Here is a 16,558-nt window from a genome sequence, read left to right as displayed (position 1 = left end):
TCTGCTTCTTTTTTAAATCGCCAAAGCCTCGGATTGATTTGTGTGGCCGGCGTGGAAGCCGAACAGATGGCCGTGTAACTTGATAGATGAGCCCGGGCCTTTACTCATTCCTGGTGCCCTCCACTGTGCCGTTTGTCGGTGAGCTCCAACTTCGGTGGAAATAATACAAGATCTGCGTGATTAGATCGGAGCTTATCATTAATACACACCGAGCCTGATCTGTTAAGACCAGCGGTGATTACCTCCCCGACAACATTATGGGATCCGGGTAGAGGCCCCCTAGAGGGTCCTTGACTGGGTTCAGAAAAGGGTCACGACTGCGGCGTTATATTTTTAATTTATTTTGGTGTCTTTGTGCAGATATCTCCGATGATGTCACGTTTCCTTGTTAATTTATATATAATAGCAAATAAATAAATATATAAATATATAATCACAAGTCTGAGGGCCAAAATGATTTTCCATCTGGGGTCAGCAGGGGCCTAATTGATATTTTTGTTTCTGATCATGTTTGAGCTGCAGAGAGAGAGAGAGGGTGAGACTCAGAGAGAGAGAATGGCAGAGAGAGAGAGAGCTATTACACACCAGCATGACAAGACACAGAGAGAGAGAGAGGGGGGAGAGAGAGAGGTGCCATGTGTTTCCTGTCTGCACGCCAGTCACCTCCCCGTGCTCCGACAGGATGGAGGTCCCGCGTGCTGCTGCCTGCCCTGAAATGCACTGAAATAAAGGCTCCTCCTCAGCGCTTTCACTGCCAGTGCGCCTTCTTTTCTCCATCCTCTCTCTCTCTCTGGACTCTCTCAATTTTTATCTGTTTATTTTCATTTTATTTTTTGTTAATATTGATTTCCCAGCCTGACTTCCCCTACGGTGTGTTGCTTTTACAGGAGAGTAAGGTATGTATCTGTTTTTTTCCCCCTTATCACCAAATTCAGCCTAAAATTAAAACAACAATTTACAACAGTAAATTTAATTTAATTTAATTTCTCGCGATTTGACCGTAACTCGGCTGTATAAGTGGCTTCGTAATACTTCAAAATAGTAACAAAATAAAAGCAGGGGTTTGCGTGCGTTTTGGCACAAGAGACGCAGAAAGTTAAGTACGCGCAGGGGAACGTGAGATAGGCCCGCTTCAACCTAATTTCGAGCAGCCGTCTGCGGCTAATCTGCGCAGAAGCTTTAATTATATATGGGCCTGGTCTTTTATTAACAATGCAAAGACGCACGCTTGGACCTGTGTAATTAGCTCCCGGGAAAGCGGCTTATAGTTGTTCTTTTCCTCTCCGCTAAGCGCATTGGCGCAGCTCAGGCTGCATTTTCCTTCTGTCCTTATCCACCTATAAGATTCTTATGTGACCCTTAAGTAGTTCCCCCTTAACTGCTGAGCCGATTTCAGGATAAAGAGTAGAGGTAGAAGTAGATCCACCAACGCGCAGGAGCCTGCAGGACAGGAGAGGAGAGGAGAGGAGGCCGAGAGCACGGAAATCATGCTGAAATAATAAATACGTCTAATTCATTTCACTTAAAAAGTATTATTATTATTATTATTATTATTATTATTATTATTATTATTATTATTATTATTATCATTATTATTATTATTCCAACAGTTAAAAGGCCCTCTGCTATTGCTTCATTTTAATTATGACACAATAGTAATAATTACTTTTATATATATATAATTTTTTGTCAATGCCGATTATAATAATACGGAAATATATGTTTAATATTTGCTTTTTTTAAATGGTTATTATTTAGGCGTTTTAAAGTATTTTTTATTCGTTTTCTGTCATGTTTTTTTCTCGCAGACTTGAGTCATGCGAAGATTCAGAACACGGTAAACGTATTGTGCGTGCGTAAACAAACCCACGGGCCTCCGGTTCACCGTCTTGTGGCTCTTTGACTCACAGGCTTCCAGGGATGGAGTCGATGCCCGGACAGCTTCGAGACGCGGGACGAGACGCCAGCTCTTCCCCGAGTTTAAAGCAGGACGCGCAGAGCTTTTCCAGCCCCGGCTCCCTCAAACCGAACCAAGTGAGTGAGACGTCCCTGTACGGGGTGCCCATCGTGTCTCTGGTCATAGACGGCAAGGAGAGACTGTGTCTGGCGCAGATTTCCAACACCTTGCTGAAAAACTACAGCTACAACGAGATACACAACCGCCGGGTGGCTCTGGGCATCACCTGTGTGCAGTGCACGCCGGTGCAGCTGGAGCTCCTGCGCCGGGCCGGGGCTATGCCCATTTCCTCCAGGCGCTGCGGCATGATCACCAAAAGGGAGGCCGAGAGGCTCTGCAAGTCCTTCCTGGGAGCGCACAGCCCGCCAAAGCTACCAGAAAATTTTGCATTTGACGTGTCTCACGAGTGCGCGTGGGGCTGCAGGGGCAGCTTTATACCAGCCAGATACAACAGCTCCAGAGCGAAGTGCATAAAGTGCAGCTTTTGCAACATGTATTTCTCTCCCAATAAATTCATTTTCCACTCCCACCGCACCCCAGAGTCCAAGTATCTGCAGCCGGACGCGGCCAACTTCAATTCGTGGAGACGCCACTTGAAACTGACGGAAAAAAAACCCAATGAGGATATTTGCCACGCGTGGGAGGACGTGAAGGCCATGTTCAACGGGGGGAGCAGAAAGAGGACTCTGCCCATGAGCGGCTCGGGGATGTCCTCGGCCATGAAATCACAGGCTTCGTCCAGCCTGGTTCAAAGCACCTCCCCGGAGATCCCCCACAAAACATTGCGCTGCGACGAGGATCAGGGGAGCAACAACCTGAGTCTGGCGAGGGGCGAACGGAGTTACCCGGTCATCCCGGTGCCCAGCAAGAGCTTTGGCATGCTCCAGAAAATCCCCCCACCTCTGTTCCCTCACCACCCCTACGGCTTCCCCAGTTATGGGCTGTGTCAGAAAAAGAGCGACGGGGTGCCTGACGCGAACAAAAACAACGTCCCCGGTGTGTTTTGGCCCGGCACAAAGGATCCGATCTACCCGGCCTTCCCCATGTTTTGGCCTGGAGCTGGAGGCCTACCGATGCCGCCCTACCCGGGCTCCCCACCCAAACCTCCCCCGGAGCTGCTAAGCGTCCGGCAGGCCGAGCTCGACCTGTCGGACCAGAGCGAGAGGGGCGCGAACACACCAAAAGACACCAACCACCACCCTCACCACCAGCAGGACGGTGGAGAGCGCTGCTCCAGCTCCCAGTCCTCCTCCACCCGGAACGACGAGGACAAGTCCGGGGACGAAACCTCTCAGAGGAAAATCAGCTACATCTCCGCCTTCAGACCCGTCGTCAAAGACGCAGAGACCATTGCCAAACTGTACGGCAACCGGGACTCCTACGGGATGCGCCCCGGCTACCTGTCCCCGGATTTTATCAGCGAGAGCTCCAGCTACAGATCGATATCACCGGACAGAGACAGCGTGGTGGACGACGACGACGACCCGGACGTGGACGTGGAGTCCAACCGGGGACAAGACGAAGAGGAGCCGATCCGGATATCACCGGGAGGAGACCACCGCGACTCCCCTGTACCGGAGCGGGTGTGCTCGGGTGCTGAGGAGAGTCAGGACCAGGCCGATGCAGCCTCAAGCCCCGGGGCGGTCGCAGCATCACCGGAGGACTCCGCTCACACTGGGTCATCGGATGAGGACAGACAGATGCGTAATGGCTCCCCTCTTCATGAAGTAAGATTAGATTAAATGAAACTTTAATGATCCCCTCGGGGCGAGTTGAATTGTCACAGTTGTCGAAAATAAGATTAGAGAATTAGAGAGTGCATAAACATATTAGCCTCATTCAGACTTTGAGAAAGGAAACTCCAGATGTAGATATGTGATTATTATTTATTATAGATATTAGTAGGAAGAGTGGTTAGTGGGGAGTGTTTGGACCACCTGCAGTGAAACTGCCTGAGCAAACTGTCGAGGCCCAGGATTCTCTGTAAATTCAGTTACAGCAACATTTTTTAATAGACACACACACACACACACACACACACTGTTTTTTCTGTTTTCAATGTTAATTAAACCACTGCATCCCAATTTGCACAGATCTGTAGAAATATTAATTCAAATCAAAATACTTTAATAGCCCCGCTTCTTTCGCAATCTTCACATCAAGCCACTCCTTTTATTTTCTTAAAAAATAAAAGAGCCTAAATTGCGTGCGCCAAATGACCAATAATTGCTGTGCCGCTATTAAACACGATTGTTCCTTTTACAGGTGTACGCTCATGAAAAGGACGTCCACGTGCTTTTGAACGAGCCTTCCACGTTTGGGTCCAAACAATCGAGCAGCCCCCGCAGATCAAACGGTAATTACCGATCCGGGTTATTAATGCGAGCGGGAGCGTCTCCTCGTCCTTTAACTGAAAATGTTTGTGGCTTGTTCGCTTCTAGGTGTTCACCACGTGTCTGAAATACAGACCCAGCGCACTGCAACGTCCTACCAGGAGCAGAAGGACAGACAAGGTCGTTAATCATTCTGTTATCTGGTGTTTTAAAAATCATCTTTACTTTTTAATATCGCCACATCTGACCGCTTTGAGCTGGTTTGATGCTTTTATTCAGCAGCTTTTTACAGTGTTACAGTTATTCAGGTTTTTATTGTTAGTCTTTTTTATTTGTGCGCAGCCGATGGAGCTTTACGCATCGACATCAGCGTGCACGAAAGAGACCTGCAGAACATGGCTAAAGGTAGGAGGCCCTTTTCAAGCCCAGATATGGATTAGAATAGACAAGGAGGTGATATAAAGTGCCAGTAATTGTTACTGCAATTTTTTTTAATTTGAGTACACACAGGGTGTGTTAAAAGCTGTGCTGGTCACTGCATCTAATCAGGACTAAATTTGTGTTATTTCAAATGTTAACGAGTTTGCTTAAGCAGGTTGGATTGTATTAAATCTAACAAGACCGCAAACATTTTCAAATATAGTATTTTTATTAAATGAACATTAAATATTGAGTTCCACCCAATTTTAAACAGAGCTAAATACCCCCAGCCTGTTAAAGATGGCGTGCCAGAATCCAAATGTGCATTTCCATTTTTATTTATTTAAATTTTTTTTAGGCCTAAAGTGTTTCCATAGTTGTTAACCACTTAATCACAAGATGTAGGAGTTTTGACTTATTATTATAAGAGGAAATCGTTTAGAGGCTATTAATATTTTAACGAACAGAGCCATAACCCCGAGGCACGGCAGCTAATTATTTTACAACGCTTGGAAAAACCCTGGGACTCCATTATTATCGTCTCCACCTCCAGGCAATGCATGGCAATTACTGTGGCAGCGAGAAAGGAAAACAGTGAAAATGGTTGTTATCGAGGCTGTGAACGCACCTGAGAGTGCAGCTCGCATAAATCTTTATGTGCTGAAAATTCAAGAATATATCATAGTAAGTGGAAGTGTGTGTGTGTGTGTGTGTGTGCTATTTCTTTAGGAAAAGCTGCTGATTTGTGGTGATCGGTGATGCTTTTTTGTTTGTGTGCAGAGGAATTGCAGAAGCAGCTCGTGGAACAAGTGGAGCTGAGGAAGAAGTTGGAGAGAGAATTCCAGCATTTAAAAGGTGGGAGCATCACGAGTGTGTTTGTGTGAGTTAAAGTGACACAGACAGAGAGATTGAGACAGGCATTTTACATCCCTGTCTGGATTTTTAAAAAGAGGCCGTGCTTCACAGCCAAACTATTTGCAGGAGAGGGAGTTTTTATTCTTTTTTTCTCCTTTGAATCGTGGATTGTGTCTTTAAATGTATCCCCACAAAGTCAGAGAGTTTCCATCTGATGTGGCCTTCGGTACTCTTCAGATAATTTTCAGGATCAAATGAAGCGTGAGCTGTCCTACAGAGAGGAAATGGTCCAGCAGCTGCAGATTGTTCGAGGTTTGTCTCTCTCTCCTTCTCTCTCTCTCTGTATATACACACATATATTGTGCGCCTCCATAGACTCTGACTGTAAAGCAGATGTAGATCAATGCTCTTTAAGTTTATGAGGGGGAAAAATGGAGCCACAAAAACGTTTAAATATCATAAAGCATTGTAATCCATCTGAAAAAAAAAAACTATGCACTGAACTAAACAGGAAAAAAGAAAAAGAAAGGAAAAGTGACACTTGCATATTGAAATATTGGCAATCTGTGTCCAGGCTTTTTCCTGTAAATTTCATACTTTTTTTGTCTCCAGCAGTTCAGTAAATTATTAGATATGAAAAGGTGAAATTGAAACCGCATTGTTTTGTTTCCAAAGGTTATTTTCTCCTAAATCATGCTCTGGAAAATTGAATAGACAGACCATTATGTAGTGCTGTATCGGTTACATGCAGTAGACAGCAACTAATGCCACCCGTTAAAGGATTGGTTTAGTGTTACAGTAGTTTAAATACAGGGTTCAAGTACACAGAGGGGTCACTCTAAATACCACAGGGGCAAACAACATACATTACACTCCTCCACCTCACATCCTCCAACAGCAGTTTGCATTTTTATAAATCCATTTTTTAAAATTCCTATTTGACCACTTATTTTATTTATTTATTTTTTTTATTCATTTCATTTTTTTTTGATAGACACTTTGTGCAGCGAGTTGGACCAAGAGAGAAAGGCTCGTTATGCAATACAGCAGAAGCTAAAAGGTAATTTTATCTGGTCCAAGAAGGAATACGTGTGATCTTTGCCTTCAATTCTAAATATGCAAGTGTAACTTTTTATTAAACATCTCCTGTGATCAGTGATCAGTACACAATATTTAAATTACCAACAACAACAAAAAAAGCAATAAGGGGTAGGTTTACAATTTTCAAAACAGTCTCAAGGCAGTGCTCACATGCACACATTAAAACACTGAAAGCACCGCTGTGTTCCTCCTGGTGGCTCTTCAAGCGATTTCAGTGTAAGTGACCAAAAAGCCACAGCAGGCAGCACTCAAATAAAGTGCCCATCTTCCAAACTGGCACTTATTTACAGCTTATTTTCCCTCTTTTTGTAACTGGCCCTCCACCACAGCTCAGCACAGAAACATTGTGTTTTTACGACCTTTGCATCCACCTGATTTTCTGTATATTTAATCTGTGCGAACAAAAACAAACCCAGCTGCAAATGCATTTTGCATAAATTTGTCCTAAATGGAAAATGCTTATTAATAAAGGTGAGATGGAAAGAGCATTTGTAAGTCATATGACTTTAACACCCAGTGAAGAGAATGAAAATTATGGCCCAATTTGCAAAAAGCAATAAGGAGAATATGGCCAAATTCAAGCAAACCCAAAAAAATGAGTGGAAATGCCCTTTATTTCCTGTCTTCTTTCTATTCCTTTTCGCATCTTTGTCCAACGTTTTGAGGTTTTACTGCTGATTTTCTGATTACGTCTTCTTGCTGCTTCCTCTTCTTCTGCAGTGGTTTAATGGTGGCGAATGGGGAGTTAGCTCCACCAACTGTTTCATTTAATTAACAGAAATGTTAATTAATTCTCTTCGAATTTGAACAACATTTGGTGGGAAAGCTCAAATTCGTGGAAACAAAGAGTAAATAGGACTTGGGAGGCGGGGGCGAAGGGATTTTTGTCCCCTATCACTTACACTGAAGTCATGTTAGGACACGAGGAACATTTACAACAAGTAGAAAGAAAATAAGGGTTGAATATGTGAGTATTGTTACTCTTTACAAGATCAGAGGAGGCATAGATCCAAATCACACTTCATTATGTCATCGGTAATTTGTGAGGTTGCATTGTCTGCATTTCCGCTGCATGTTCTCACTGATGGACTCGTTCCTCCCCAGAAGCTCACGACGCCCTTCACCATTTCTCCTGCAAGATGCTCACCCCCCGTCAGTGCACCGGAGCCTGCACCTTCAAACCCCCGCTGCTGCCACCCTAGTGCCTGGCACGACACAGCACCTGACCCCAGCGCAGCCCAAAAAAAATAAAAAAATAAAAATAAAAAAAAGCAACACATATACACACACACACACACATACATAGATATGAACACAAAGGCCCGCCTCAAGAGCTCTCACCTCCCACCAAGGAGCACCAACCTGCTGTACAGATGCACTGCTGATTTTAGCACTTGACTTGAGCAAACCCTTCGAGACTCAGAGGAGAGGGATTTGACGCCTCCTCAAAATAATAAAAGCAAATGAATAAAACTGAACTCTTCTATTAGAGAGATCAGGGTTTGCTCACACACAGAGTTTATGTTGGGAATCACAGGATTGTAGACGTGAAGCTGCAAAGCTCAAACCAAGGAGTGTCCCCGAGTCAAAGCTGTCGGCTCTTTAGCTATTCTGAAAAGAAGAAGAAGAAGAAAAAGAACCCAACACTATATACATACAGTATATATATCATGTGACGATGTGCAATGTACATTTGTGATATTAAGTTCAAAATGTATCTCATTGTTTAGATTTTGTTGCTTGTTTGAATATGTTGGATTTTTACATATGTTTGTTATTTATCTGTACTCGATTTAACTTATTGTTTAGATGATTTGTAACACTGTATGTGGTTAAGCACTTTAAATGGGCACAAGTCATGAATTTGACCAAATTCTCTCATCAGATCTACGAGTATGTTTATGGTTTGAATAAAGCACATTATTATTGTTATTACGAGCACTTAACTCAGCAGCCCTTCAGGTTTCACATCAAACAATAAAAGACTTTTCTTTCACAAGTGTCGCGTCACGCAAGCTCTGAAGTCTTTTTTTTAATCTCATGTACATTTGAGACACAAATCCATCACTTTCTCTGTGCCAGGGTTTTCCATGGTGACATTCGTCTGTGAGACACAACCAAAAACTCCTTTCTTTGTCCACGTGACTGTCTTTTTATATGGAGAAGATACCGTGGGAAATAGAAACAAATGCCAGTTTCTGACTTGATTTACTCGCAATTTACCAGTTTCTGTATGCACTCATGTCCATATGAATAAAATGTGAAGCCACTTTCTGCTCTGTAGCCTTTTACTCCATTGGTTTCTTTCACCGGTGCGAGCCTGACACCTGCTGGCCTCCGCGCAGAATAGCTCCTCGTGAGGTGGCTCATATTTCGCCTTATTGTATTTGAGTTCAACATGATCTCTTTCATTAGGCAGCTACATCGGTGCATGACATGTCCAGTCAACTTATAATGTTTGACGTCGAGTCAGGGGAGCAGGCTGATCTAATAGTGAAATCTAATTCTTCTGATGGGAGGACTAATAGATATTGATTACACAGCTCTCGGTCCCTGGATGCTGAGAGAGATACTCACATAATGTCACTGAGACACAATGAATGTTAATTTTCTGTGAACGTAATTGCCCTGCGTGGCAAAGCTCATTCCCTCTGAATACTAACGAGGCCCGCAGAGCTGAGCACAACTACGGCGGAAACGATTGGCTGCTTTACTGTAGTTTTATCCAGCCGCTGTAATATTAAGCAAAAGCTCATTGAGTCTGATATGAATGGATGGATTATGCGACAGCGGGAACCTGGGCACAAAATAACTACAAATGACACAGCAGCATGTTTTCTTTTCTCCTCTCTGTTAACGTGCGGCATCTATTTATCCACGTTTTGCTCCGTCTAGTTATTTTTCATGTCCGCGTGGTCATTTTGTAGCTCTTTGTTGAAGGTTTCCATTTCTTCTGTCTCTTTATTGTTAGTTTGTATCATTTTTTAAGGCATTTTACATCTCTTTGCCATGGATTTGTTCCTCTCGGCCATTATGTTGCATCTGTTTTTGGTCATTTTATGTCTCGTCATGGTCATTTTGTCTCATTGGGTGTTTTTCATCTCCTTGTGGTCTTTTTGTTCCTCTTTATTGTTGGTTTGTATCTCTGTGGAGTCCTTGTGCATCCCTTTGTGGTTGTTTTGTGTTTCTTTGGGGAGTTTTTGCACCTGTTTTCTGCCATCGCTCTCTTCCTGACCTCTTGACCTCTCTGGCTTGTGCAGTGTAGTCGGATTCATCGGGACCTCATCCATGATAACAGGTTGGGAAAATCCTACTAACATATCCTACTACCAAGGATATTTCTAAACTGTAAACTGCACTTGCTGTGATTGTGAAGACCGAGTTGTTGCAGAAATGATCAATTATTTCAGAAAAAGTCATAATTATTCAGCTGTAAAATTTATTGGAGAACTTCATTGTTTCTGATGCGTGTTATATTTGAAAATAAATCACATTCAAATAAAATGGGAAAAAAACACGGCACTTTCACACAGCTTAAATTATAAATCGTAGGCTAATACCATAAATGATAAAATAATATGACAACGATTGAATCTGAGAGATTATTTCATGGAAAATTAACTAAAATAAAAAGGCAAACAAAAGGCATCCCTCCCACTCACGCCATGACAGCTAACAAGCAGGAGCCATGTGTGGCTGTAGTGACTGCTTATATGACTTTTGCATCAAAGTAATTAAGTATTTGCTGTACATTTAATTAACTGCAATGGTCATCAGTGGAAGATAAACACATGCATAAAGCAGAAAATGAAAACTACTGGTATGTGAATGCACTTAAAATGTGAAAGGTGTGCGTGTAACATTATGTAATCAGCATTTCAGTGTTATAGCTACATTCGGACAATTTAATCTGTAACATTTTAACCTTTAGTCTGAAAAGTAAGTTGTAACATTTAATGCAGGAGGGTGAAAAGTATAATATGTATACATTTTTATCCACCTGATTTCTCATAGAGAAGCACGTTGATTTTGGTGAGTGGAGAATGCTGATATGTTTCATACCTGGTACTGTCATACAGGATGTCACTGTCATGTGCCCACGAGGCTCCACTTTAGATCCATCCAGTCAAAGACTTTAAAAGGAGATTGACGTGTTATCCTCCTGTGGGACGGTTGTCTCGCAGTATTTGCAGTCTGGTCTGCTTATTAATCATTTGCCTGTATAAACATGTGTGGTCAGGGGACACCTGTCCCATCACCAGCTGGAAACAATGCAACAGATGGCAGCGATCCATAGTAATATAATGAAACCTCTGCTTATTCTCTTCTGTATGAAACAAGCAGCGGAACTAGTTTGGTCAATAGATTCTTTGTATGTGGAAAAGAGCCATTTGTGATAATGGATTTGGGCTCAAAGCTTAATGTGTTTGATGTAATACTGATTTTTTTCTTGTTTTGTTCATGATGGAAATACAGAACCATTATAGATCACACAGGAGGGCCACGAGGCAGGTTCACTATTTAGATCAGGTTGTTTCAGTTTCACCTTCATTTGAAATGATAGGGCGCCACCTACTGGCTTTCTCATCAGTGATAAAAGTTTTGGTTGTTTCAGGGTATAAATATTAAAGTTCTTTCGATAAAGTTCAAATTATAATTTCTGCATCCACCAACCAAAAAGTAGCAAAAATAATTTTAGTTTAAAAATGGTAAATTATGATTTTTGGAGAAGAGTTTTTAGTATTTTGGGGGAGGGGAGGGCTTTAAATGAAGGGTGTCAAACACAAGGCCTGGGGGCCAGAATCGGCCTGTCAAAGACCCCAATCTGGGCCTCTGGATGGCTTTGTAAGATGTGAAGGAGGACATTTAACTGTGTTTCCATAGCATTTCCTGCTGATAAAGAAATCCACCAGTGCCATTCACACAAACAGTTAAGTCACCAAAAAGCTTCTATTCTATTAGCTATCAATAAAGAAGAGTTAAAAAAGGGGTGGGGGAAAAGGACATTTTCTGGGCAGTGAACTTCCTGATTTTTTTCTGTAATTTTACACGTTTATTTATTTGTACTGACAGATTTCTTGCATTTACTACAGCAGCATTTTTTTATCATGTAGAAAAACTTTGATGTACTGTTGAAGTTGCACTTCCTTCTACATTAAATGGGATTATACGTGTAGTTAAACATCTTCAAGCTGACAGAGAGGATAGTTTTGCTAGATCGGCCCAATAAGATCAAAGTGTGACCCACAATGTAAAATGAGTTTGACACCCCTGCTTGAAATAAATACTTGCATATACAGCTTGATTTTCTCACTGGTAAATGTGGGTTAATGTGCCTTTTGCTGTCAGTTTCAGAAAGTTTAATGTCCACTTCAATAATGCACTTGCTAAAGTTGGTAAATGTGTGAGAGGCTCAAGTTCAATTCACAGGGTAACACAAAAATGGGCTGAACTTGGCCTTTGTGAGAATACTATGTGGAGAGAATGGCAGAAGACCTGTTGTTTACATCCTGCAGGGTCTCTGTGAGAGGATCAGACTGACAGAGAAGTGGTGGTGTGTCCAGGTTGCTTATAATGGATGGCAGAAGTACGACCAAGACAAGGAAGTAGGAACCCTTAAGAACGTGCACTTGTATTTTTGCTCTTTCTGCTGTCCATGTGGTGCCTGATTTTTATGATACGACTGGTTGTTTTTATCTGAGGAAGAGGAAAGAGGAAAAGTAGAGCAATGTCTGAGGGGAGTGGCGAGAAAGAAGGTGAGGGTGAAGGAAGAAAGAGGAACATGATATAGAGAGGGATGGGAGGGAATTGGGAGAGGGTGGGGGAGAAAGATGAAAGGCAGAGCAATATTACAGGGAACAGAGTGAAGGGGGTGAGAGGAAAGGTGTAGCTGAGCACCCAGCAGCCGCCCCCACCCTCATGTCACCGGCACACTTCCTATTCCACCGGCGCACCCAGCTACAGAAACTCTATTACTATACTATTTTTTTCTTCTCTTTTTTTCTCTTTTTGTCTCAAACAGCTTTCATCTACCTTTGTTTCTTTTTCAGACAGAGCTCTTGAAACTTTATTTTCTTTCCAGATTTATTCCTTTACCTCATCAGAGTCCTTATTTTTCCCAGTTCTTTATACTTTTTCTCCCCTTCCTTTTCACTTTGTTTTTTTCACACCTCTCAGCCATTTCTTTAAACCTTTCCTCTGTTTCTTTCCTTGAGTTTACTGTTTCCACTTTGCAGTAGTGGTTTCTCTCTTTAAACCACGAATCTTGGGAGGCGCTGGTTCATGAAGTATGCTCAGTCTCTCAGGTATAGACCGTTTGGGCCATGGAAGCAGGAAGTAACGCACAGTTACTCCACACATCAACCACACAAAAAAAGTATGAAAATCTCCAATAAGCTAAAACACAGTGATAAAAAACACACACACAGTGCATCCTCCAAAAGTCTAACAAGAAGCATGGCATTCCTGAGTGAAACTTTGTGAGATGAGTTGTCTCTGTTGCACGGTGGCTGCATGCATCATTGGAGACACGTATATAGTAATTAATACTTATCATCTGGTACTTGTACTTTAGGTATTTTAAGTACAATATCTTATGTATTTGTTACACACACAGTCAGTAAATAGAAACTAATTTCAGACTTTTGTCCTGTGCCACTTTCCTGATCCTCAAAAACCTGTACATATTTAGAAAAAAATCTTGCCTTGGTATTGCAATTTTTTATCCACAGACCTCTTACATTTCTTACATTTTCAGAAAAACAGCACCCTTTGGGTATAACACGCTGTTTCCTTGGCTTCTTCCTGATCCTTGATCCTTGTTTTTTCTCCATTGCTTTTACCAACATCCTTCCCTCAACTTACCCTCAAACTGCTGCTGCTCATATGATAGCACACTTCTCATAATACTGCAGATTTGTACATAAAAGTATATAAATGTTAACATTTGACTGCTCACCTTGGAGGGCTGTGAATCATGTCCCTTGAACTCGACTATTTTGCAGGGGAATTTTTAGACTCTGTGGAGCAATCCAGTACTGTCTGATGTTTCTTCAAGAAAATTCCGGTCTGCTGAGAGTTTCTGTTAAAAAAGGAGAACTCAGTTCAGGAGGAAGGGCTGTGACAGACACGAGCTGGAACCATCTGTATTTGAAACGGTGACGAAATATTTGAAATCACACTGAGTCTTTTTAAACATGACAGCACTGCAATAAATGCAGACTAAATTCACTTCAGCTTTATGAAACTGGCCTTTCTTCATTTTAGCCCTTCTCACAGGTCTTTGTTGCTGTGCAGTTTTCACCTAAAATTGGGCAATAAATCAGCGGTCCCCAACCTTTTTTGCGCCACGGACCGGTTTAACGTAAGACAATATTTGCACGGACAGGTCTCTAAGGTGTCGCGGATAAATACAACAAAATAAAATGATACGACCAAGACAAAAACTGTGGTATTTTGTAAATCTATTAATGATAAGCGAATTCACTGTGTAATTGTGTAACTTTATCAGCAGCGTCATCCTGACATGCGCCAACAACATTGAGAGTACCATCCTCCTCTCTGCCCCGTAATGCTCTCTGGTTGCTATGGTAACGCGTAAATATATCTTTCAAAATAAGACACACAACTACAACACGGGAAAAGACCCTGAAAACCATGAATTTCACACCCGAGCCTCAACTCTCGCGGCCCACGAGAGTTGTGTTTTGTGAAGTCGCACTTAAAGGGTTAAAGGACCACTGCTCAGTCATTTCACAGCTCTTGTTTTTGTGGCCCAAGCGACCGGTCCGTGGCCCGGGGGTTGGGGACCGCTGCAATAAATCACAGAGCGGATTGTGATGGAGATGCGACCACCACAGTGAACATTAAGTGAGCCTTTAATACCTGTTTCATTTCCATCTTGAGCTCTGGCTCTTGTCATATTTGAGTCTTAGTTGCCGTTTAGTGTTTTATGGAGTTCTCTCAGTGGTTTCATACTTCCTCCCTTCAGTTTTTCTCATTTTCTCATTTCCTGTTTTATTTTGAAAGTTAGTTGACTCTCGGGCCTTGCTGCAAGTTTTACGTACCCCCGGTGATTTAGCTGTATTTTACAATAAAGCTCAGTTTTTGTTTTGCTACTCCTTGTCCTGGTGTGCATTTGGGTTTGTTCTTAAACTGAATCATATAAAACGCAGGTCCGATTCAGGAACACTGTAACCCAAGTTATTTTGTAGCGTTGCATGCAGGTCATTGGAAGTTATGGAAGCAAAAGAAAAAGTTAGACAAAATATGGGATCACATGTCCACATGTGCTCAGACTGGATCCTGGACTTACTTAAACTATGAAATTAGAGAAGAAAGGAACAAAAACTGTGAATAAGATATAATGCTCTTGGTAAACGTGATCGAAATAAGTAAGAATAGTCTAAATCGTGAATGTGTGTACACATTTTATATTATATATTTCACATTATATATTACATTTATTACTACTGATGACTTAATTAAGCAAACAGTGTTTATGTGCTGGCATACAGAAGAAGTGTGCACAAAAATTATATTTTTATGTTAAAAAAAGTTGCTGCCATAAACGACACATTTGTGTTTTGTTATGTACATTTGTTAAAGATATTTGTAAAAATATTTCTATTAACTGTGATCTGCCTTCTTATTCTCCTCATAATCTTTGAGTACCTGTGTGGGTTTTTCATTACTTACATGTGACACTAAAATGTTCACAGGAGGAAATTAAGAATCAGCCTTATAAATAGTTTACCAGCGGCATATTTGTCCTGTGTCGTTAAAATGTTTGTGTGTGTGTCACTCAATGAGACGAGCAAACTGCCCTATTATAACTTGTCTTCTGGTTGCCTGGTCTTCTTTTGTAGTTCATGTATTTAGATAATTCGTCTTTCAGTGTGTTTTAAACTTGTTTTCAGTGTGTTAATGAGGCCATGTGCAAAATGCAGCATGCTAATAGTTTTCCTAATTTCTCTCTGTAAAAGTTGCTTTGAGGGCTTGTCATGACTCTGAGCAGCACAAGTTTAACATGAGTCAAAGCTGGGGTTGGTGTTTACCTCTAACATAAACACTGCAGTACAGTTTAAGATAAAGATAAAGGTGAGTCGTATGGGGTTTTTCTCCCTGAAGGGAATAAATGAAGTAAACAAAGGTCATACTTGGGACATATTCTTTGTGGTGAATTGTCTTAATATCTCTAATTGAATGCAGATGTGGGATTATTTTATAGTCGGCTTGTTGCCAAACCAGCAGCCCTGAGATTTTGGGTTTTTTTAAAAAAAATAACTTCCTTTTAGAAAATGTTCACCTTTGGTGCCTTTTGGAGTTAAACTAAAACCTGACCCAGCTTATTTTCTAATAGACACATCACTGCATGAAACTCAATATGCTATAAATATAGACTTAGTATTTTTAATTCAACACACTTTAACTTAAAATTTAATATTTTTATTTTACAGGCCTTTATTTCGAGACAAGACAAAGTTTTGTGTCGAAATAAAGGCCTGTAAATAAAGGCTTATATATATGATTTATTATAAGTCTTATAATACATCATATATATATAAGCCTTATAAAAGCCATATATATCATGTATATATGTCTTATAATATAAGACACTTTTTTGTAGAAGTACAAAAGAGTGATTCCATTGTCGAGTTTGAGACTTATTCGAATTTCCCAGACAGTAATGATTTTAGATTACCAGGAAATTGATTACATGCTGGGTGGAATAATAGATTGAATTCATTTTTGGCAAGCAATCATTTAACCCACATAGCAGACCAGTTTGGACCAGATCTGTAATCAAGTTGCTTCTGCGGGAATTTAATCAGTGCTAGTTCACTGGCACTGATAGCACAGTTTTACAGATGGAAAACAAGATACAGGTTTC

At 41.4% G+C, this 16,558-nt stretch overlaps 1 protein-coding gene across 1 annotated transcript; it reads left to right on the top strand.

Moving 5' to 3' along the window:
* The first annotated feature begins 870 nt into the window (after positions 1–870).
* Positions 871–8,634, top strand: LOC116323969 (SKI family transcriptional corepressor 1 homolog-B-like). Its single transcript, XM_031744476.2, has 9 exons — positions 871–896; positions 1,809–3,684; positions 4,223–4,313; positions 4,399–4,470; positions 4,633–4,695; positions 5,491–5,565; positions 5,803–5,877; positions 6,560–6,625; positions 7,771–8,634. Exons 2-9 carry the CDS (start codon positions 1,921–1,923, stop codon positions 7,866–7,868), a joined length of 2,304 nt encoding a protein of 767 aa, XP_031600336.1. The 5' UTR covers positions 871–896; positions 1,809–1,920; the 3' UTR covers positions 7,869–8,634.
* Positions 8,635–16,558: the final 7,924 nt, after the last annotated feature.

Source organism: Oreochromis aureus, linkage group 1 (genome assembly GCF_013358895.1).
Source record: "Oreochromis aureus strain Israel breed Guangdong linkage group 1, ZZ_aureus, whole genome shotgun sequence".
Taxonomy (NCBI): domain Eukaryota; kingdom Metazoa; phylum Chordata; class Actinopteri; order Cichliformes; family Cichlidae; genus Oreochromis; species Oreochromis aureus.
The sequence above is the reverse complement of the archived record's forward strand: the minus strand, read 5'-3'. Positions and strand labels throughout refer to the sequence as shown.

Coding starts and splice junctions, on each gene's coding strand:
- LOC116323969 (XM_031744476.2), top strand. CDS start 1,921: ATGGAGTCGATGCCCGGACAGCTTCGAGACGCGGGACGAGACGCCAGC. Junction 5,566..5,802: donor AGAATTCCAGCATTTAAAAG/GTGGGAGCATCA, acceptor GGTACTCTTCAG/ATAATTTTCAGGATCAAATG. Junction 5,878..6,559: donor GCAGCTGCAGATTGTTCGAG/GTTTGTCTCTCT, acceptor TTTTTTTGATAG/ACACTTTGTGCAGCGAGTTG.